Source organism: Panthera uncia, chromosome D4, assembly GCF_023721935.1.
Source record: "Panthera uncia isolate 11264 chromosome D4, Puncia_PCG_1.0, whole genome shotgun sequence".
Lineage (NCBI taxonomy): Eukaryota > Metazoa > Chordata > Mammalia > Carnivora > Felidae > Panthera > Panthera uncia.
Genome location: NC_064807.1, coordinates 7,254,736 through 7,279,081, shown reverse-complemented (window position 1 = coordinate 7,279,081; position 24,346 = coordinate 7,254,736). Strand labels below are relative to the sequence as shown.

The following is a 24,346-nucleotide window of genomic DNA, read 5'->3' as shown; positions in this document are numbered from 1 at the left end:
AAGAGAACTCCCTTTCCTGCTAATGAGTCATTATATCTAGTTCCATCTTGGGTACCAAAAGTACACCCTTTCTGGGACTTATTCTAAATGGAAGAGTGAAAGGAGTTTCACTTCCAAAATCAAGAGGCAGAACATTCAAGGGCAGATCCTGGGAAAGTGCATACTTAGACCTCTAAATTTCCATATGTTTTCAGTACACCATGGTTTCATCATGAGCGCTGAAACTGGTGAGAAGTTAAACATAGGTAGGGATTATTCTCACCTCAGGCTCAATTTCTGCTTTAGAAGATCACACTCTATCTGCGTTAGATGCTTCCCCATCAGAACACGATAGATTCTAGATACAACCATTCTTCTAGGACAAGGAACTAACCCTCCATTTATATCACTATTTCTTTAAGAAAAGGAAATCCCAGTAACAACTAGGTACCTGGAAAAATTTACAGCCCTTTCTACTACAATTTTGGACACATAAAGGATTGCATCTTTATCAACTAGGCATCACACGTTGCCCAGGCCATGGCCAGGGTCCTCGGAGAGGCCAGGGAAGGAAGGAAGAGGCTCCTACAAGCTCTCACTCGGCAATGCCAAGTGACATGAGGTTTCTGTTGCTGTTGTTTTTGAGGCTTTTTTTAACCCAAGGGTTTGTGTTTCGGGCACTGGCCGTATTCTCAAAATAACTGCCCTGTGCCCGTATAAATAAGGCTGATAAATTCAGGTTCCCCTAACTCAGTGGTTCCCAACCAGGGACCATTTTGCCCTCCCGGGAGATATACAGCAATGTCTGGAGACATTTCTGTCACCATTGGGAGTAGAGGGGGTGCTACTGGCATCTAGTGGGTAGAGGCCAGGGGTGCAGCTAAGTGTGCCAAGTAGTGCCCAAGACAGTCCCTCCACCACAAATAACTCCCCGTTCCCAATGTCAACAGTGCAAGGCTGTGAAGCCCTGCCCTAATGAGTAGGACAGCACACCTTGCTAGACGATGTAAGACAGCCCCTGGGACAGACAGAAACTCCATCAAATACAGACTTAAATAGTAAAGCACTGAATATGCTTTATTTCACAGTCATTGGATAGAAACGTGCACACACAGAGCTTTTAAGCACGGTTATAATCTCCATTTTCTCTCTGCAGTTACCCTCAATAGCTCAGCACAGAGAGAAAAAACAAAGGAAATGAGTAGGTGCCAGAAAGATGGGAGACAGGAGGCAACAGAAGGGAAAATTAAATGTAAAGAGAAAAAAAAAAAAAAGTCCCTTCCCTGGATATAGCGTGACATAACACTTCAGTAAACCAGAAGAGGCATCCCTTTGGAGCCAGTGAAGTTTTACTGCCATCGACATGAACATCATAAAATTTTCCAAAAGCTGAAACGTAAGGTTTTGTTCCCTACTTATCCTAATTCACAGTAAACAAACCCAATCCACAGTACAGAAAAGGTTTCCCGTTAAGCAGTTTCTATAGTAAAGAGAAATGTAATCGTATGATCTTAAAATTAAAATTATTTTCGCAGACTCAAAGGGCTTCCCTGGCCAAGAACAGAGTCCCTGAGCCTTTCACACAACACATACATTTAGGATGTGAACTAGAGTGAAACCCCTGAGAGACCCCAGCCAGTAGTCTTTCCTACTGCTCCTTCTCAGCACTTATTTATAAAGACCTTCTTAGAGCAGTTCTCGAAGCAGAAGTCAGCCAAGCACGTGAGAAGATGCATTTGGGAACACAAGATACCATCAAATTCACTGAGAAATTAATTTATTAAGAGACAGAACCTCAGCATCTCGCTGTTGAAATGGTAGAAAAAAAATACTACCCACTGCTTGCTGTGTCCCCTCAACACACACTGACCAACAAGTCACCCAGTCTGTTCCTCAACTCCTGTCCCCTCAATGTCATCCCAATGGCAGCACTGACTTAATGTTATTTTTCAGTGTCTGCTCACATACTGTTAAGTTCTATACGAGCGAAAATATACAGATCCTGCCGGTAACATTCCCTCGATTCAAAAGCATAAAACCATGATGGTAGAAATCTGTAGATTCTCTTGGAACATTCCACCTTGTCTTCTGTCTGCCTCTCTTCCAGGCTGGAGACAAGACACAGGAGTGCCAAAGGCAGGCCCGTCTGAAGCAGACTCCCCAATCCTGTCTTTTTCTCTTCAATGGCCCCTTGAGATTCTTACAGGCAGATGGGAGGTGGTCAGGACAACATAACAAAGCCGGGGAAAGGGGACACAAGGTATCTATCTGGTAGAGAAGGGTTCCCCTTTCCTTTCACCCAGCCCTTGAGGAACCCAGACATACAGACATCAATGTCTTCACGTCTCTATTTCTCACTTCGCTTTGTATCTGGTCAGCCCATCTCACAGCCTTAGATACTGTCAGCACACAGGTGACCCCGTGATCATGCCAGTCTATGCTTTTCTTACCTCCAGACCCGCCACGGGGGCTCATCACAGGTTCCTTAAAACCAACTCTGAAACTGAACCCTCTGCTTCCTCCCCAAACCTCCCCCATCTCAGTTCAAGGTAACTCCCACCCTCCCAGATGTGCAAGCCAAACCCTGGGGTCCTCCCTGACCCTTCCGTCTCCCACACTCCATTTCCAACCCATCAGGAAATCCTGCCAGGTCCAGCTTGTTTCTACATAGCCAGAATGCCACCGCTTATCCCAACTTCCACCTCTGGACATAAGCAGGAAGACCAGAGAGAGGGCGACTGCAATGACCCTCCTCCTGGAAGTCTGGTCTTCCTGTCCCTGCCTCTTGTTCCACTTCAATACACTCTCCATATGGCACCCAATAACTGTATTAAAACACAAATCTGACTGTCTCCCCCTTCTACTCAAAACAAGGCCCTGAACAACTTACCCCCCATTTTTTCCCCTCACCTCGTCTTCTGTCTCCAACTTGCTCACTTCTCTCCAGTCACCCTGGGCGCCTTGATGTTTCCAGAATTTGTCAGGCTAACACTCCTGCCTCATGGCCTTTGGACTTCCTGTTGTCTCTGCCCGAAACTTTCTTCCCCCAGATACCTGCATGACATATTACCTCCCCCTCTAGAGCCTAACCCCCAAGGGGACAGGGAACTTGGGGTTGATCTGTTCACTGCGGTATCCCCGGGGCCTAAATGTTACATCGGCATGAAATAGTTGCTCACTTTCAGAGACCGCAGAGAAGACACACACCTCTAAGCAGATGAATGTCCCTGCCCTAAGATGTAAATGTAAACTAAATATTTAAATTTATCTAAAAGATCTTTAAGGGACACTGTTATAAAATAACCTTATTATAATAATTTTTCCGTACGAACGCAATGTTTTTATTGAACCCTTGTCACAGGATCGAGATTCAACATATTATTTACGTATGTGAGTAAAAAATGAGAAAACAAAATCAAGCATTTTAGAGATGGTCAGTACAACATATTTTAGAAATACACGAATTCTGTACTTAGAGATTTATACTGCTCCCCTCCCCCACCCCCACCCCCTTCAATTAAGCCTGTTCTAATCTTGGCCAAGTGAGAATCCAGCTTCAGAATTTCATTCCCAGGCACAGCTGTTTGACAAGTGCAGCAGGAGCTTGTCAAGACAACTGGAAGCATCAATCCTTTGGAACACAATGGGCTTCTTTTCCTTTCTTTCTTCTTTTTTTTTTTTTTTTTCTTTTTTTTTGTCAGCCCCTATTACTCGCCAATGGTAATTAGCCAGCCAATCTTTGGAGGAAACGTACTATCAGGCAACTAAAAATGCCTTTTACGAAACTCCTCCCTGAAAATAAATCACTGACACTGCAAATGGTCAACAGACACTCTTTAATTTTAAATGAAATGCCCGTTGATTTACCAGGGTCTGTGTTCCTGACCCTGTGGTCTAGCGAAATTCATTTCTCCCCCGAAATTCTGAATCCAAGAAAAGTGACAGTGACACGGCTTTTGGTTTTGATTCACTATCTCGACGGAATAAAGCAGTGAGAGTGATTTCTCCATCATTTGCTCAGATCATCCAGCTCCTTCCTTGGCCGGTGCCGTCGTGAAGGCCCCGTTTCCTGGACACGGCAAAGAACCAGGGTTACGGTCAAAGCTGGCCTTCCCGGGGCCCACGGTGGGGCAGGCTCAGGGCGACCCAGACCCAACTCAAGCTGCCGGAGTCTTCCCCAGGGGTGGCTGCATGCGCTGGGCTTGAGGAGGGACACACCTGCTCCACAGGGACAACCAGAGACGGTGACAATAAACTCCAGCCCCGTGCCAAGAACCCAGACATGCCCCACGTCCATTTATGATGCAGCTTGGGGCTCGCAGGAGAACAAAACAACAGTACCTGCCTCACGGTCACAGCTCTATAACAACACCCCACACAGCTCCCACCAACGCCTTCGACAAGTTTCGACAAGTGCAGCTGAATCACTTGAGATGGGCCAAAAGGTCAGGGCCCTGAAACCTCGCCAGCCTGATTATCTAAAGCCACTGGAAAGCACTCCCTGTGTTTCAGAGAACAGGTAGACTTTCCACTACACAAAAGCAGCTTTGTTTCTGTATCGGCGACGCCTCCTAATTAGAATCGATGATTTTTTTTTTTATTGTCGCTCCTGATAAGCTTGTTTACCTAGCTTCATTTTCCTAAAACACTTGAAACGTTTCTAGGAAGGGTGAATGTCGGCAGAACGCTGAGACAGGCCTTGAACCTGGGCTGTGGCACTGCATGATGTTTACAATCTGTCATCCTTGGGGGTAATTCTGCAAGCTTAAACACACCAAAGGACAGAGTGTAAAGAGCCAGGCAATTTCATTTTGTTTGAATATATTTATGGAAATGGACCAAAAGTGTCCATAGAGGCACATTGTCATTTTTTCCTTGAGTGTGTGCCAGTCCATGACCAAAGGCAAGCATTCGGAGACTAGAAGAGCATTTATGACCACACTGTATCAAATAAGCTGCTTTATGAACAGATGGGGAATATTGTGTTTCAGGGTCTTAGTAAAATAGCCCTTCACACCAAATTTCTGTTCACAGTGGTGGATCTCTCAGTGATTCACTCGAGACCTTGCCCTTGATAATGAGCAGATCTCCCTCAAGGGTGAGTGCCTGTGGGACACGAAGACATCAGGCATCCTCATGACTTGGACAGATGATGAGCAGTGGGGAATTATGCACCAAGAACATGTAATTTGGACAAGGTGGGAAAAAACTGAGTAATTCACTTGAGATAACGAGAGATTTCCCAGCAGTGGTGACTGTATGGTGATGGAATCCTTGGAGAGTAAATAAAAAAAAAAAAAGGTTGTGCTGAAAAAGATCCACTAAGTTGAAAAGCAAGTCATAGGAGCCAGCGCTGGTAAGAAAGAAGAAACGGTCTTTCACGAGACCACTTTGACCACGTGGGGTCGCCACTCACGGAAAGCTCAAAGATCAAAACTAAAACGCATCTTCTTTTCAAGGGGATACAGAGAACCAGGAGAAGTCAGGGGTGTGCCCAACCTCCTCCTACGCACACAGAAAGACCATCCTCTCCAGCCTCCCTTACATTTAGCTGGGGTCAAGTGACTGATTTCTGGCCAATGGGATGCAGAAAAAAGTAAAGCGTGTCACTTTCAGACCCGGCTCCTGTTGTCTGTTTCTCAACATCCTGTCTTTCACACTAGACTCAGAGTGCCATTCGATGGAAGGATCCTGAGTCACTGTATGATCACAAGCTGTATTAGAACATGAGTAAGAAATAAACCTTCATCATACCAAGTCACTGAGACTTGGGGCTGCCTGTTACAGAAGTTATCTTAATATATTATAATAATGATGCTTCCTTATTAGCAATTGCCTTTTTGAATGTCATGTTATTGCCTAAGAGTTATGTCTCATCTCGTTCTCAGGCAGGATGATTTCGCAGCCCTGCAGGAGCCATGACGGAAATTAATTTGTTTTCAGATCAGTAGAACACAGGTTATCCATGGGGGAGGGGGGCACATGGCATCATTTTCTAAGATTTGAGAGAGAACAAACTATCCTTCTGTTTCCTAGACGCTCACTCAAGGAATTTTTTAGCTTTTTATTATGAGAAATTTCAAATCATCATACAAGCAGTAACAACAGAATAATGGACCTCCATGTATCCATCACCTAACTCCAAGCATATGGATATACAGATATATGTATCTGTATACGCACATATACTGATCCACACACACACACACACACACACACACATATACAGGTAGATAAACAAGTATGTATGCATATATATTTGAGGTCTACTATATGTTAATCTAATCACTGAGCTGGGCACTGTGGGCAGGACTCAAAGGTGAATAATGACCTTGGAGTTTATAGTAGAAAGAAGAGAGTATGAATCTCAAACTCCATGAATTACTTCACTCTGAGGGCTACAGTGAGGATTAAAGTAATCTAGTAGCTCAGAGTTTGTAGCATGGTTATTTGCCTCTCCAACACATGTCCCTGAAGGAGTTTCTCTCCAAGGGAGAGGTTTACTTCCTTCCTAGTGAAAACTGGCTAACCAACCCCTGGGAGAACCAGCCCTGCATCTTTTCTCAGCCATTCACCATCTATATGTATGAATTTTATCTTTGCTGAAGTTCTTTCCCCAAAGCAAAGCTTGAAAAGGTAGAAAGAAAAATATGATGCAAAGCAAGGGGCCCTGACGCACCATGGAAATTCGCAGGGAAGGGGAAATGGTAGGAGTCACCACAACGCAACAGAAGATAAATTTCCACTTTTGCTGAAGGTGGGGACCCCCACTTTCCCCTCATTAAAACTGCTCACACCCACCCGCAAGTGTATTCTCTTGGCTAACAAAGCACCATTTGATCTTTTCACTCCAGAAACCGTGACAGGGAATGGAAGAAAGGAACAGTAGAAGAGAAAGAGTTTAGAAGTAGCCATGTTTCTCATCAAAGGATAGGATTACCGGGCCTGATATCCAGGCCAATTTAAAGGACTTTCAAATAAACATTCTAAAACACAGAAATCATTCTGGAAGAGAGAAGCCTGAGACGCCGCCTTCTAAGTTTTAAGAGCAAGACTAATCAGATGCTCTATCTGGAACCCTCTGAACACCTGTGCCCCCTGTGGTTGGCTCTGCACTGTGCTGGTCACACAGGCAAACGGCCCGACCTGGCGAGGTGCGATCCCCAGGCGACTGCTAGAGCAGGCAGCTCAAGAAACAAAAGGCCCCCCAGGGGCGCCTGGGTGGCGCAGTCGGTTAAGCGTCCGACTTCAGCCAGGTCACGATCTCGCGGTCCGTGAGTTCGAGCCCCGTGTCAGGCTCTGGGCTGATGGCTCAGAGCCTGGAGCCTGTTTCCGATTCTGTGTCTCCCTCTCTCTCTGACCCTCCCCCGTTCATGCTCTGTCTCTCTCTGTCCCAAAAATAAAATTAAAAAAAAAAAAAAAAAAAAAGAAACAAAAGGCCCCTCTCTCCTTCCACTGCCCTCCCCTCTCTAGAGGCACGAGGCCCTACAGTGTTGAGCCAGAATCACTGGGGATGGGCACCATTTTGAGAACTGATTTAATTTGTACCCCTCTAACCATCTCAACACGTGGAGCTCTGTTCTGCATTGATTCAGTCTGAGCAGAAAACAATTCCAAAGTAAATCAGTCTGAGCAGAAAACAATTCCAAAGTAAATCTTAGCAGTGGGGGGAAAGTCTTGAAAGGGTTGACAGGCTCAGCATAAGGAACACCCGTCCAAAGCTTTGTTGAACACCACTTCACTCTCTTTACAGATTATAAAAAGGAAACATTTAACTAACAGAAAGTTATCATACACAGGATAATGTATGCGGCCTCTGTCCACATCTTAATCATTCTACATAACTGATCAAATAGCTCTGGTCTCTGGTCTCTCCCAGATTTAGTTTTTTTTTCTTTAAAGTCCATCACAGAAAATGCTTTCATGCTTGTCTTCACTTATGTGTTTCCCTGGCTGATCACTTGGCCTAAGAAAACTTCCTGTTTCACGTGATAGTGGCCAAGAGATACATTCTAATGAAGTTTTAAACTAGAAACTTTAAGAGACAACGAGATGGTTTGGGGGAGGCAGTTTCATTTCACAAGCATCAAAGTACAGGACTTGCTACCTCGCTGATGCTGCCTCCTAAGTTTTGCTTGTTTTGTTTTGTTTTTTTTTTTTTTGTATTAACTGGATTTGCAATACCATTAAGTGTGTAATTCTTTCTAATTTTCAAAACATTATCCCTATTTGATACTTACAGACCCTTTATTATTGGTCCAAGGTAAATTTCCAGCCTCCTTTCCTTCTCCTACCTACTCCTGGACCAAACTACGTGGGAATTGTTTCTTTTCCTGGGCTCTTTCACACCACTGTGTTATTAGCACATATTGTGGCCCTTCCCTTGAATGGCCTCCTTCCCTTTCTCTGCAAGAACGCCTGTCTTCTTTCAAGATGCAGTTACCTTCTCCAAGAAGCCTGCCCAGACTCTACAAATAGTTGGAAGCTTCTTCCCCTGTTTCGACATGAAAACAATTTGCATGGATCTCTATCAAAGCCTTGTTTCACTACTGTGTAAATAACTGTTTACAGAGTTATCACCCCTAGAAGACTATAAGCTCCTCAAGGAAATATCTCATTTATTTCTGTAACTCCCAGCTTCCAGGACAGGGCATGACACATGGCTTGTACCAAGTGACCAAATAAATGAATGGACACACACTGATTGACCGGATACACCAGTGCATATTCTATTTGGGGAGGACAGCTCTACATGTCGGTTTTCCCAGGACAAGCCTTGTAATATACTGATATTCTAGTGACACAGAACCCCTTCCGCTCTCAAAAGCGTCCCTATTTGAATAATAAATGAATTCTACAATCACCCTAAGTTTGGAGCCTGGTATCATTACTCATGCACACTGCCCCTGTCTACCCAGAGCCGGGTCATCTTATTTTCTGATTTCTCAGCAACTTTTCAAATTAAACTGTGTCTTAATTCTTCAAAATTCTCCCTCAAAAGGGTTAGTCGTTCTCCCTACTCAAGCCCAGTGTCTATGGCCCAAGAAAATAAAAGTAGATAGTGCGCCACAATGTAAGCACACCCAGGTTTCATTCTGTTTTCTCACCAAATTCCTATCTACGCCAACTTCCTCTATGAGCGATGAGACCTGTTAAACCAACCCATCTCCCCTCTGGACGAGGCTGCCCATAGTTTGAGCCGACGGGGCATCCAGCCCAGCCAGCCAGGTACTGTGCTCGCCAGTCGTACATCCACTGCCTGGCGTTGGAACGTCCATTGTCCTATTGATAGTCCATTGTCCCATTGATAGTCTAGACGCCCTACCTGGTAATTATAGTAGAAACTAATAAATCTGCACGGAAAGAAAAATAAAACATCTCTTTTCCACATCCTTCTCCCCAGAGCTTGAAGAAAACACTTCTGGAAAGATCAAAGAGAATCAGACTACCTCTTTTTTTTTTTTTTTTTTTTGGAAAAATAAACGTTTGGTCTTTCACTCTACACACTCAGATTCTGTCTGGACTCTGAGATGTCAGCGCGACCAAAGGTAATCAAGACATATTCCAAAGGTCACAGAAGACATTTCTAATAAATTGCCAAACTAATTTTACACTGGTGCAGTCTGAAGGAACTAAGAAAAACACACTTTAGAATCCATATAGGAGCAAACGTCAAAAGGTTTGAAATACATTCCCCTAATCAGATCGTTCATGCGAAGATTTACATAATTCTTTCTAATTTTAAAAACATAATTTCAGGGCATGAAATCAGAGAAAAACCACAAAGCAAATATGAACTAAAAGGAACATTAACCGTCATGTAGTTAATGATTTTGTTTCATGAGGATAAAGCCTCCAAATATTTAACCTCTTAGGATTCCTCTCATTATCTATTGTTTTTCATTAATCCTAGAATTGCAGGGCAAAGAAACAGAAACCACGATTCGCTTTGAAACGTTTGCCCAAATCTGCTACGAATTTATTTTCAGGACAGAGTTCATGAAAGGCCAGCTCTCCAGGTAAAATGGATTAAATGCCTTCTAAAGGGAAATAAAATTAAACCACTACCAAATGGAAGGCTTCTAAACTGTGTTTTGGGATGTGAAATTCAATTTGACAGACGCCTTATAGACTGTGGTCGATGCCCCATCTGATGAGAATTTCTGTGGCTTTACTTTCACCTGCACCAAGGGGTTTGTAATTTATGGTAACATATATATGTCTACAGTATGTCGAACATGTAAATATGCCAGGATCTCTTTCTTAGGTAAAATCAATGGGAAAAAAAAAATCTTGCGATTTAGAATTTCTTTTCTCTTTTTTCTTTTTTTTAATCGCAGAGCTCGCATTAACTATTTGACAGACTGATGCCTCGTGGGATAGAACTTGGAAACCACACTCTCTCTGATCTTTACCAGATGTTTCACTGGTGGTGTTTCAGCCTCCAGAGGCAAAGAGGATATTAATGTTAATTTTATTTATTTAATCACATCAGGCAGATTTGATAAAAGGGAAAATTCAATATTTTGGTAATTTACCAACTCTTCAGAAACATCCCTGGTAGCAAAAGTGTTTTGAAGATCATTTTATATTAAAAGCAGAAAGGCTGCATTACCTTTACCTTTAAAAATGGGAACAAGGTGGCAGATTCGCCTGTTGCACTTTTAACTCAGGGGGGCAGGAAGGGGCGATGACATACATCGCTCAGCACAGTCTCATCCCAACCTTTGCCTGACTATTAATTGCAAAGGAGGAGTACCCTGACACGAAAGGGATGCTCAGCTGAAAGCCTTCTGCCACTACAAGAGTCCCTCGATCATCATCGTATTTCTTGTCTCTGAATGTTATTCCAAGGGAACAAGAAATTACCCTAATCACTGTCAGGACGGTGGACATAATGAAGATGTGGTCACTACAAAACACTGCCTCCCCACACCTTAACTGAAATGACAGAGCCGGCCTTCATTTCCTTAGAGTTCAATGTCAGAATGCGGAAGCTTTCAGAGCACCGGTGCCCACCCTTGGCTCCACTCTAGAATCACCTGGGAAGTAGCCCCCGGGACCAATGACATCACAGGCTCCGGGGTGGGACCCAGGTCTGGGTCCTTTATAAAGCCTTTCAGGCAATTCTAATGTCAGCCAAGGTTAAGAACCACCTGCTTGCAGGTGCTAAGTAGGCAAGAGGCAAACAACTTAGTAGTCTAAGAAAAATCACGTAATTTCTCCAGCTCTGTTCTCGTCATCTGAAAAAAAAAAAAATGATATGTATGGAAGGGAGGTGGAGTGTTAGACTCATTATTGACTTTCTTTTATTTGTAGATAATTCATACTTACAGTTATGAAATATTTCAAACAGCATAGCACAGAAAATATTTTAAGATACCTTTGACACCTATATTACTACCACCCAAGCTAAAAAGAACTTAGTATTTGTTTCCATTCTCTCACTCTTGGAAAACCAAGATGGGGCGAAATACCTATCCCATTTCTTCTTACTTCTTTCCTCCCTAGAAGTATCCGCTATTCTAAGGTTACTGATTGTCCTGCCCAGTCCAATTTTATTGTTTAACCAAGTAATTATATGTCTGCAACAACTATATAACACTGATTAGTGTGTGTCTAAATCTATACACATTGTATTACACTGCATATACCCTTTTATGCATTTAATTTGTTTCGTGCAACATTGTTTTCTGAGATGTATCCACACTGATATCTATCTATCCATCTATCCTATCCATCCATCTACCTATTCATCTATAGAGATTTATACACAGTTCGTTAATTTTAAACTCCTTTCTATTATTTCATTAAGAATAAATCACAGTTTATTGATTTATTTCATCTATGGACAGATCATTTACCTTTTTTTTTAAAGAAACAGAAGTACAATAAACATCTTTTTGCATATGGCCCTGTCACCATATGCAAGAGTTTCTCTAGGGTAGACATATGGACATGGTTTTGTTGGATATGCTCACATTTTTTAACCTTTAAATTTTTTTTTTAATTTCAGAAAGAGAAAGAGCATGAGAAAGCAGGGGAGAGTGTCAGAGGGAGAGGGTGAGACGGGGGGGGGGGGGGGGAGAGAGAGAGAGAGAGAGAGAGAGAGAGAGAGAACGAACTCGTAAGCAGGTTCTGGCTTAGCAGGAACCCAATGCAAGGCTCAATCCCACGACACTGGTGTCATGACCTGAGCCAAAATCAGAGTCGGATGCTCAACTGACTCAGCCACCCAGGCGCATCTGGATATGCTCACTTCTACCTTTACTAGATATTCCCCAATTGCTTTCCCAAAGTGGTTACACCAATTACTCTTACCAGCAACGTTAATGCATTCCTCGTTCTCTCTGTCCTCACCAATACTTGACATTATGAGGATTTATTAATTGCTCCCCATTTGAAGGTTATAAAGTGGTCATGAATAGTTATAGTTTCCTACGGTCTCTTCTGCTCATTTAACTGTGGCCACTGCATCAGTGCCAAGCCTTATCAAAATAACAAAAGAAAGGATGTGATTGAAAAAGCTTCCTCCAAAGTTTACAGTGAATTTACTTTTCCTCAAGAAATGTCTTACATGGCTAATGCTGGCCCATGAACCCATAAATCAGGCCATTAAAGAGGAATGGGGACATGGCCCCGGCTCTGTATTTATTTTCTTGTATTCCATAATCCAATGTTACTTAAAAAGCAAACTGCCCAATATTCTAGCCAAAGCAAACAGTCCGGACTTTGCCAGGCAAAATGCCTGTGGAGAAATGAGTCAATTCATACAAAATTCAAAGCTGTCTTTGGTCAGTGACATTTTCGTGAAAATCTGTGGGTGGGTCAAAGTCTTGCAAAATTCCTTTTTGCCATTGGACAAAATTCATCCAGGAAAAATAAGCAAAATTAAGTGGCGACCCACATTCCCCCTAATTCCCTTCTTAACACTCCCTAACCTCCCAGCACAACTGCTTGCTGTTGTATGCCAAGGCAAGCCATCAGTGTTTCTGATGCTGGCAATAGAACGGCTCACTGTCCCCCTTTTGCCCCTGCTCGCTCTGCTCCCATCAGATAGGCTTTCTCACAAGAAGTACTGGCAGACAGAGTGTGCCTGATCTCATTCAGAATACACCTTCCTGGGAACGCTACCCGGGCGTTAACACATTCTTCAACTTCGTGGCTAAAAGACCTGTGGTCCAGATGTTCTCGGTGGGCGCTCTATTGGAACCATTGCGATGGCTGCTGTTAGAGATGGTTAATGTCTATCGATAATTTGGGATGATACTTTATGTTGCCTTTTGAGGACCGTGAAACAGGGGTTTGAGAAAGAAAGAAATTCTGAGGCTCCGTGACTTGTTCTGACTTGAGTGAGCGAACCCTTCTCATCTCAGAAAAACATAAAAGACTTCAGCACAGTCGTACCTGGGAATGCTCAAAAGCTTTGGTGAAATCTGAGATTCATCAGTGTTGGGATTGGTCTACCGTCTGGAAGGTCGAAACAGAATAATTCAGCATCTAGAAATGGCTTCAGTTAGTAGACGGCAGTGAGCGGACTCAGGTATTTTTAATGTAACGTTGCCATATCCCGGTTTCTGATTTAATGGCGGGTCTGTCTGTCTGATTGCCCGCCGAGGACTTCCCTTCTCCAGGCCCTTGCCACTGGCTGGGAATATCTCTGTCATCGGGGCCAGGCCTGGAAAGAGAGCAGCCGGTCTGGCTTTCCACAGAAGAAGAAGAATGAGATGTAGAGAAGGGTGGAGTTGTTTGGGCGGGAAAGAGAAAAGAAACCGTTCTCTTCTTCCAGTAAGTTAACCAAATAATAAATGAGCAATCCTCCCCCCGTTCTGCCACCTCAAATCCAGAGTGATCCGGATCCCAGAGTTCTGGGTGAGACAGACGAGTTACAGTCAGAGATTCTGAGAGCACGTTCTCCCCGTGCGTGAGCTGGAATGTGGCATCCAGAGAGAACACCGGCGCTAGTCTCTTACCGTAAGCATGCTGTCGCTGAATAGCCCCGTCACACACCCTTCTGCCACCATGACTTCCAGAAGCACAGTGTGCTGCTTGTAGCCATGGTCACCAAACACAATTGGGTCATCACATCTTTCTTGGGTCAAGAAGCTAAGTGAGTGAAAATGATGACTAACTCTAACTACGGTTCAGAGAAAATTAAGAGCAGTTAAACATACGTGAAACAAAAGTGAACTGGGGCCTATAATTTAAGCTGCTCCTAGCCTTTGTGGCATGTGACACGGCCACAAAAACCCAAAGATCACTTCATGTCTCTAAGAGATGAATGTGGTCATTTGACTTGGCAACCATCTGGAGCTTTGAATCAACTACCATCAGATTTCAAAGCAGTGGGAGATGAAATATTTCAGTGTTAACAATTCTTTGTGTCTGGATTCCAAGAGTGTAGAAACTGGTTTTGCAAAAGGCAGAAAACGCATCCTTTCAGATGAGTATCCACGTTAAGTATGGCGTCTTCTCCCCGTGGCCACAGCCTGAGTGGACCACCGAGCTCCACAGCAAAGGTATTTGCTGCCCCTCAGCTAGAACCCTACAAATCAAGCAGATGACATACGGCGACATAATAGTTGTGAAAGACACAGCGCTCACACTGGGTACGTTTTATATGAAAACGGATACCTTCCTGCTAAAAAACATACAGTCCCAAGACTAGAATTGCAGTATTAGTCGGCTCCAAAGAAACGCTGTTTTGTATAAATACATTTACACTGTAGCATGTGTGACTTAATGCGCTGTGGGTCTAGATTTGATAGGCCAGCATCAAATCTGGCAATCTGAATTTTTTGGTTCCATCCAGAAGTGGGAAGTACGCAGACTAGGGAAGAAAAGAATTCATCTCCCGTACCCATCCTGAATAATACAATGAAAAGCTATCCAGAGGTCTGCAAATGCTCACCTCTCAGCTTATTCTTTCACCGAAGTATTTCTATTTTTAATAGTCATCGTGCACTTCAGCAAAAGTCAACTTTATAAAGTTATACGCCGCTGCAAAGTCTGGGAACAGTGGGAAAATGGGGAAACCCGACTGCACAAAAATTAATTTTGCAATGCAAAAAATATTTTTTGGATAATTCAAGCCTTTATGTTTATTTCAGCAAAGCCAAATCCAGCAAACTATTTTCAGCCAGGATTAGTCAGAACTAAAAGGTTGGACTGTTTTCCTTCAGAGACCGAATGTCTTTCCTGCCTGCAATAGGCCCGTGTGTTCCAAACCGAGTAAATGGAATTGCCTTCAATTGCTTGTCTCTTTCTGGCATTTTTAATGCAGAACCCTACGGACAGAGCAAGGTTTTGCTGCCTGAAATGTAATTATTCTTTTCACTCGTATAACCTGGCATTCCCACAACGTATCAGCTTCTGGTTTTCCTCAAGAAAAATCGCAACATGGGGCAGAAGGTAACGGCAAGAAATGCAATTTCATTGCACCAGAAATTCTTAAAACTCTTTCAGAAATACCTACTGGATAGTAAAAAGGTGCTTCCAATACCTGCATTACAGCTATCACCTGTTTGGTTTGCTTTTACATAAATCGGACAACGTGACCAATCTACAATCAAACACAAACATGGCCCAGGTTCTTTCTCATCAAGACCTACTGCAGCGAGGAGCGACGCTGGCCAGGGTCTGAATCAGTTCCTTTTCGAGATGAGTTATACATTTCACGCATTCGGTGAGCGGCGGCATATCCAATATCCGGGGAGCACCTACAATTCTCGGATTTTAACTCCGAAAGAAATAGTCCTGTCCATCTAAACTAATATAAAACACATGTTCTTCTCCTTCAAAGAGTTAAGCGAGCTGTCTGAGATTGTGCAAAGCTGCCCTATGATCCCAAGGGTGATGTCCTGCTTGTAAACCCTCAGGGTTTCTGCTAGGTGTGAAATGATTGTGAAATCACTTAAGGGTCCTATTATTCAAAAATAGTAAGTTTTGCCAAGAAACAGACACAGTTCCAGGATCGATGTCGTGAAAAGGGGAGGCAGGGGAGAAAGAGACGCTACGCCCGCTCCCTTCCACACCAAAGTCCCCTCTTGCTTCCTTCTTCTTGTACTTCCCCACAAAATTGTCTCTCCTTAAAATCCAGCAAGATCCTGTGAGATCCTGCTTCTGTGGTATCCCCTGGGTGTTGTTATGCCGGCTATAAATCATTAACTAGTCTCACAAGCCCGGAGTGCCGCGGTGTGGGTGTATGCGGCAACATTTTTACTAGCCAAGTCGCTAAGTGTGAGTTCCTTTCCAAATATCAGAACTACACCCTCCTCCAACCCCAGCGCTCGCCCAGTTATTGGAGGGGAGGAAAAAAATCACTGACTATTTGCTTTGGAAAAAAAGCTGAAGCTCGCTGGTAGGCAGTGTGTGTTTCTCTGCCCTGCACATTTCAGCAACTTCAAGCTGGTGCCTGGGAGGCAGGGATTTTCCAAGATTCTGGACAGCGCGGCCGATATCCACCTCCCCCTGACGTTTTGGGATCACGTTACGTCCGCAGAAGAGCATCGAGAAGTGGAGAGAGACCACCGCCGCTAATAATTTAAAACAACCTTTCCTGTCCCGGGGCTGAAGGGAAGTCGCCTTTCATGGATCCCTAGGCCCGCACGTATCCAAATTCCGTAAACCCGAGGAGGAGCTCCGACTGGCGGCCAAGTTCGGAAAGACCCCCGTGCACCTGCAGCGACCCCCTGCGACCCTGAGGAGACTCACCGTGCACTTGTTGGGCTTCTCCCCGGAGTGGACTCGCATGTGGATCAGCAGTTTGTACCGGGCGTTGAACGGCTTGTACCTGCGAGGACAGCCGGCCCAGAAGCAAGTGAAGTCTTCCCCTTTGCGCTGGTCGATGTGAACCTTCTCGATGTGGCGCACAAGTTCCTCCTGCTGCTCGTACAGGGCGCTGCAGTCGATCCAGCGACAGCAGTGTTTGCCCCCCGCGTCTTCCACGTCGCCGTCCTCGTCCAGCGCGGCCCGGGGCAGGGCCAGCGGCGGGGCGCGGGGGCCCAGCTCCGGGTGGTGCAGGTGTGGGTGGGCGTGGTAGGGGGGCGGGGGGCCCTGGGGGGCCGTCGGCAGCGGGGGCAGCGGGACCGCGGGGGGCAGGTCCAGGGCGCCCCCCGGGAAGTCATCCAGGCGCTCGGTCTTGAGCAGGCCGGCCGGCTGGCCGTCGGGGTCAGGCAGGCCGTGCTGCACCACCGTGTTGGCGACCAGGCCGGGCTGCGGGCCCCCGTGCTCCAGCTGCTGCATGCGCTCGTACTCCAGCGCGCCGTCCTCGCCGTAGGCCGGGGGCGCAGGGCCCCCGCTCCCGCCCGCCCCCCGCACGCCCTTCTGGCCGCTGGGCCCCGAGCACGGCGAGGGGATGCAGCTTCCGCGCACGCCGAGGAAGTGCCCGTAGACCTCGGGCTGCGGGGACACGTTGGCCGGGGAAGCCCTCGACCCGTTAATGTAGGCCACCAGCGACGTGGGCGAGGTGCGGATGATGGTATTGAAGTCTATCCCAATGCCATCGGACAGCGGGGACAAGGACAGCGCTCTCTTCTTGGAGCGGGCTGAGTGGGACCTGGCCGACGAGTGCCGGGGGCTCGGGTAAGGAGAGTGGCTGTTGTCCACGCCGAAAAGGTAGGACGGCAGTGAGTTAGAGACATTATTGCTGGACATGGCTGTCCCCGGAGGAAGGCTAAGGAGGTCCCCTAGATCGATGCCATTCTGGGAGCCGTGGCTGGAGGGCAGCGACGGGACAGCCCTGTAGCCATGAGACCACTCTTGTTTCACGCTCAAGGCCGACTGACTTTCCGTCAGACTCAAAGTCGTGGACGCCAAAGACTCACGAGAAGTAAGGGACCTGGAACAGCAGCCAGAAAGGGGGGGGAAAAGACAAACATTTTAGCAGGATATGGATTGCTTAAGAGCTAAAAGAACACTGCATTGACAATCCCTTAAGTATTTCCCCTAATTACATTCTCGGCTAAACACACATTCTTTGGCTAAGATAAAACCCAAGCCTTTTAGTTCCAGGTAAATAACATTTTACCAAGAAGAACAATAGTGGCTAATGCTCACTGGAATCACAAAACAAAAGATCTATTGTTATAAATAATCTTAATACTTTAATGATAATAAATAGCCCTTGCTTTGTTTTTAAATATCTTTTTTAATGTCAGGGGAAAAATTTAGAGACCTGGGAATAATTACTGATGCCATTTCATGGCAAACCAAATAAGCAAGTATTTATTAAGCGCTTACTGTGCACAGCACACTACAGATAGACATTGCAGGGGATACGAGTCTAAACAGAGTTCCACCCTTTGAGCTTATTCTATTTGGCTAAGTAAAACAGAAACCCATGCTTCATTTGGGGGGAAAAGAAGTGAATCCTCAAAGTCAAATGGTCATCCAGGGGACCCAATACTAATTTCACAACATTTCACTGATGATCAGGAATTCTAAAGATTTCTTGAAGAGATAGCAACTCACTCCCTCAGCGCTCAGTGACAACATCAAATCAACCCAGGAAATGAAAATATACAAAAGACAGCTATGATACATAAGGGAATGACAGCCTGAAAAATCAAGCCCTATTTGGAATTATGCACTTGGGCCATGCAGGGTTTAACGACGCTTGCTAGTCTGGGGTTTTCCGCGAGTCCCTGTACTTAATTAGAGCAGCCCTGGGACCAAGAGCAGATTTTCTGCATTTAGGAGAGTCCACTTTGGCAACAATCTGTCTCCTGTTCTTCTTACCCTTTACGAAACATGCCCCATGGGTCACAGTCTTTACCTGCATCTCAAAATGGCTTGTAACGTAGTCTGGCCACTTGAAAATTCGTTTCGCTTTACTGGGACACCACTGCCTTAAAAAGCGTTGAAAGGAAATGTCCAACCCTTGGACGTAAATTCGTCACAAAGAGGTTAGCTGTATCACTCACTTGATTTCCTGATGCAGACAGGGTATCTATCAGAAAAACCTGGCTCATTCTTATGTACCTGCACTGGCTTTCTACGGAGATTTTTTTCTGCCCCCCCCCCCCCCCCCGCCAAAAATTAACCAAAACGAAATACTCAACAGAGCATCTCTCTTCCCAGAACGAACCCATTTACTATACTACAGCTGTGGTACAGCAACCTGTTGCAAAGAACTGAGGGAAAGGAGAGAAGCATTCCCATCCCATCTGTTCCTCCAGCTCCTTCTCACTAAATGGGAGCCAGGAACACTGTTTCCTACAAGTATGAGATATCAGTAAGAAAACATCTTGACTCTCAAATGCACAGGATAAGGTGATAGATAACACCGTTATCGATGTGATGTTTCCATCGAGTGAAGTAATGTTTAACAATGACAAACACAGCAGGAATTTACGTCCAGTTGCCCTTGACACAGATTTTTTTTTTTCACCATCCCCATTTTTATATTCGGGCTGAAGTCCTTTTGCAAGCCCCAAAGTGGTTTCTGAACCATCCGTGTTTTGTTTTTTTTTTAATTCCCCGCGGACATTTTCAATTATTTCCCCCCACACACCTGCAGCGTGCAAGGACTCCTTGCAGAAATCAGCTCAGGGCTCCTGGTGATGGGATGTCAAGGGCCTTTTGGTCCCTTCCCCAGAGAGATTCCGGAATTGCTTTCTGACCCAAGCCAAATCAGTAGTCGTGTCATATATGAGGCAAAGACAACTGACTTTGCTTTACACCCTGAGGTCGAGAAGGTTTACAGAACATTCTCAAATGGTCCATTTGCCTGGTCACTGTCATACTGGAGCATTTCAGGTTTTTAAGCAGTGAATATCGGGCAGAAGGTCTTTTACCCACCCGCATATACTTTGCATGTGAGATTACATTATTCAGTTTGAGGGCAGCCTACAGTGAGACATGTTCATTTATTCCACTGTCGAGAGATATTTCTTATTTTTGCCAAATTACACCTAATTATGGCATGATTCAAATCTGATCATAACCCCACGCAGGCACGTCCCTTGGCTCTGCGGACATCTCAGTTTCCTAAGACAGTTACCATATACTTTCCAGAAAGCAAATGCTATATTCTGTTTTCTATGGCAATAATATGAACAGAGAACTCACTCTTCTAGATCAAACACCTAATACGAACAAAACTTCCAACAAATGAGCTTTGCCTAGCCACCAATCTCCCCCATGTGCAATTACCCAGCTCTTTCCATCATTCAAAGTTCTAATCCATGAAACTTCTCCCAAATACACCAGCTCTCAGAAGAGACCTCTTTCCAAAAGAAGTTGTATAACTGTCTGTACTGTGCCTTAAATGTAGCCTCTGCTATAGGCATCTGTGGGTGTTACCCTTCTCAGTGAAATCCAAAACCCTTCCACATGAGGGATCATTTTCGTCTCCCTGGTACCCACCAGACTATGAGATATATCATAAGTTTTCAAAAACTGTTGATTAAGAAGGTGAATAATCAGTATGATGATATGTCACCATCATTTATAGCTTACAAGGCATCGTCCCTGCACATAATCACATGTGATACAGCCTGTGAGGTGAGTAAACTGGATTTTTAAAATAACTTCTATATTACAGAGAATAAAACTGACGTTCTGTGCAATTCCCCCCACTGATACCCAACAAACACACACAGAAACTCCTTATGGAAATACAAATGAAGTCGCCTTGGACAGGCAGTCACCTAGCCGGATCACATATATCTCCGTTTTGTCCACATCATACCCCAAATGTGGTCCAGAATGCTCTGCCTGGTTCACAGACCTGGTATAACAAGCTTAAGGTCCTACAAGCTAGGATTAGAACCCACATTTTCTGTTCTCCTTCTGCAACAAGGTGCTAAATGACCGTGAGAAGAGTCCCAAGGACTCTCTCCTATAGCCCCTGATGCTGGGCACACCAGGCCCACAGGGAAGAAACTGACAAAGGGCTGTGGATCTATCACCATACAAGACAGTCTCCATTTCCGTATGTTCATCTGCTCCTATGGGTATTATTGCTGGTGACTGGTTAATTTGGAGCTCTATAGGAAAGGAAAGAGACAGAGCTCAAACCAAAAAAAACCATTATGAGAAACTCCATCAGTGAAACAGGTTAGGGTGGCTGGTGAGGCAAGAGCTTAGTAACCCTCATGGCACCATAAGGGGTGTGATGGCCAAGCTGGATGGCTTGGTTCAACACCAAGTTCAAAAGAAATACTAACTTACAGATCACATTAACTTCCTCAAACTTATCCTCAAGAGAATATATGTTATATACGACATGGGAAACACGAGCCCTAGTCTATCTTTAAGTTCTCATCTATGAGCATGGGCAAACGCCCCAGAAGAATTAGCACTCCATCTGAAGGCAGTATGACTTTTTAAAATACTAGAACTTACCGAGAGCCCAGAGTCCATCCTCAATCCCCTTGGCCTCCTCTGAGCTTTGTGGAGATATTCCAACCCAAAAGGAAACCCTAAGAAACTCCACCACCAGTAATCACCTCCAAGTATCTCCGGTTTACTAGCTCTAGTATGACCTAGATCACAGATCTAGAATGACATTATTAGACTGATGGTCGCACTCTGTAACCGACAACAAGCTAAGTGACACGAGGCAAAGCATTTAGACTTTATGGGTCTTGGTTCTACCATCTATAAAACAGAGATAATACTTGCAGATGGTTTATGAATATTCAATCATAAAATGCAGAATCGCAATATATGTGAATGCACTAGGAAAGCTAAACACATACAAAACCCATGCACGTAGTGTCTACTCTCTCCTGTGGCCCAACTTTTACTACACTGGCATGTGGAGCCACTGTGGAAGCTATCCTATCAGCACTTGCCATTTTAGACGAAATACACACAATACAAAAAAACTCTGTATTACAGAGTTTTGGCAATGTCTAAACCAAGAATGGCTGCTGGGTCTTCGAGAAGGTAAGGTATAGTTTGCATTTGTCAGTAACTGGGGCTAGTCAGAAATGGTTGGGAAACTGACAGAGGCAAATACACAGCATCAGGGCACGTTGCGCATCCTGGATTAAACAGAACCCAGCAAAGCTACAGAGCAGTGCATTTTCCAAAATGAGCACTCCGGAAGAAAAGTGCTCAAATAAGGTCCAAAGAAGAAATACACACGGTAAATTATGGGGGACTAGTCAATATTATGAATCATTAAGAGAATTCGGATTAAGATCAAGTAACAATTTGCACACCAAACTGGCAAAAGGTACCAAAACAATAAAACCTAGTATTTAATAAGAAATCAGGAACTCTCAGACTACTGGTGAGTTTATCAATGGGTAGACCTTTCCTGCAGTGCAATTTGGGAATACATATCAAAAGCCTCAAAGCTGTACATCTCCTTTAACTCAGACACTTTGCTTCTAAGAATTTATTCTAATAACCAGGGCCCCCGGGTGGCTCAGTCTGTTAAGCATCCAATTTCGGCTCAGGTCATAATCTCCTGGTTCACAGAATCAGGCCCCTGTTTCGGATTCTGTGTGCGTGTCTCTCTCTCTCTCTCTCTCTCTCTCTCTCTCTGCCCCTCCCCCACTCACACACTGTCTTTCTCTCTCAAAAATAAAATAAACATTACAAATTAAAAAAAAATATATTCTAATAACCAGAGATATGCAACAAAAGACTTACAAAATTGAGCCAATAAAGTATTACTTATAATATTTAAACAAAGGGAACCAACTAAAAGTGCTCAGTAATAAGAGACTGATAAAAATGCTAGTTTTAAAAAAAAAAATAAAATGGAATCTTGGGCGGGAAGAAACCATTATATGATGCTGAAGGTTTTTATTACAAAACAAAGTGTTTCTATTAACTAAAAAAAAAAAGGTAATTATAACACTATGTAGATAATTATAGATCAATTTTGTGGAAAGAAAAACCTAGGCCTCTGATGATGTGTTTGCACATAACTGGAAGGGTGTGTCTCATAATCCCCCCCATGGTCGCCTGTGGGTGGTAGGGTCCCGGAGAACTATCATTTACTTGTGCTTTTCCATATTTTCCATCACGAATAACAACTACATAGATAATCAGGAGAAAACAATAAATTTTACAGCTTTCTATAGGACAGCCATCGCTCTGTCTGAACAGTTCATTCCCCCTCACCCACTTCCCCCGGGCATGTCTCCAGTGGATAAAACACACAGATGATTCTGTCTCCGTCTTCTCTTTATCTCTAGACAGCAAAATGCCTTCAAGTTGAACGGCTGCCTCCTACCCTTTCTCTCCTCTGATGGAACACACAAAGCAACTTAAGGATCACAAATAAATGCAACCTTCCCAAATTGCTAAAAGTAATTTCCATACTTCACCAAGCCACCCCACCTCCCAACTCCTGTTCCTTTGCTCACCCTGCCAAAGAATTATTTCCATAGAAGGACTCACAGAATTCAGAGTCCAAAAACATATGTCAATGCACCTTTAAGATGCTGTCCTTTAAGGATACGAAATTATGCTAAGGAATCAGATATGCCAGAAAACACTGAGATAATGACCCTTCTCTGGCCGACCCATGAAAGGGACTGCATCAGGTGCGTGGCTGAAGCCGCCTGTGCCCTGCCTGCCGTCACTTTCTCCATTAATTATGACTCTCTGCCTTCAAGGCATGTGCTGGACTTGCTACAGACGGGAAGCTGAAGGTTTCCCAATGACACCTATCCCAGAGCACAGTTAATTTTACATGCAATACTCAGCAACTGTGAGGAGTCCCTCCAGGCATAATCATCGATGGGAAAATGACAGCAGCAGTTTCCCATCACAAAAATTCTCAGGTGAAAAACAAGTTTCCATCTCATGGAAAAACTGGCATGAAATAAAGGATCCGGGAACTCTGATTTCTGAGTCTCAAGCAGTGGCTGGGAGGACGGTGCAGACAGGTGAGAGGGAAAAGAGACAGAGGGGAAGGCGGGGGGGGAAGGAGAGCAAGGAGGAACGGGCCCCCACGACTGTGAGACACGTCACCAGATTCCGTGAGAGGAACAGAGGTCTGAGAGTCCAATTCCTTTCCAAAAATCACAGTTACAGCAGGGCCAGGATGAAGAGGCAAAACTCCAGATTGTGTGTCTCAAGGAAGGCTACTTAAGGAAGATGAACCCAATCATTTCAAACACAGAAATGGACTTTAGGCATTGCACGGTATTTTGATTTTAGGTTCCCTATCATATCAACCTTGAGAGATAACAAAGATTTGTCCGCAGGGGTGACTGCCCCTTCGTATTCGATTCTCTCCCACAGAGACTGACACACAGCCCTTACTGGAGCCACATATTCCGGCACCAGAGGAGGCACTGTGGTGAAATGCTGTGTAATTCGTACCTGAAAGCGTGTCTTCCCGAACACGTGGTAAAGCCTGGAAATGGTAACTTCTATCTTTACTTCTACCGTCTCC

General features: G+C 44.5%; 1 protein-coding gene across 4 annotated transcripts in view; it reads right to left on the bottom strand.

Annotated features, from left to right (window-relative positions):
• The window catches only part of GLIS3 (GLIS family zinc finger 3), a 444,686-nt gene that overhangs the window by 275,736 nt on the left and 144,604 nt on the right, over window positions 1-24,346 (bottom strand). For all 4 annotated transcript variants that reach the window (XM_049632910.1, XM_049632924.1, XM_049632916.1 and 1 more), the window contains one exon: window positions 16,693-17,818. In XM_049632910.1, coding sequence (XP_049488867.1) covers window positions 16,693-17,818 — 1,126 coding nt within the window. The remainder of the gene's footprint in view (window positions 1-16,692; window positions 17,819-24,346) is intronic.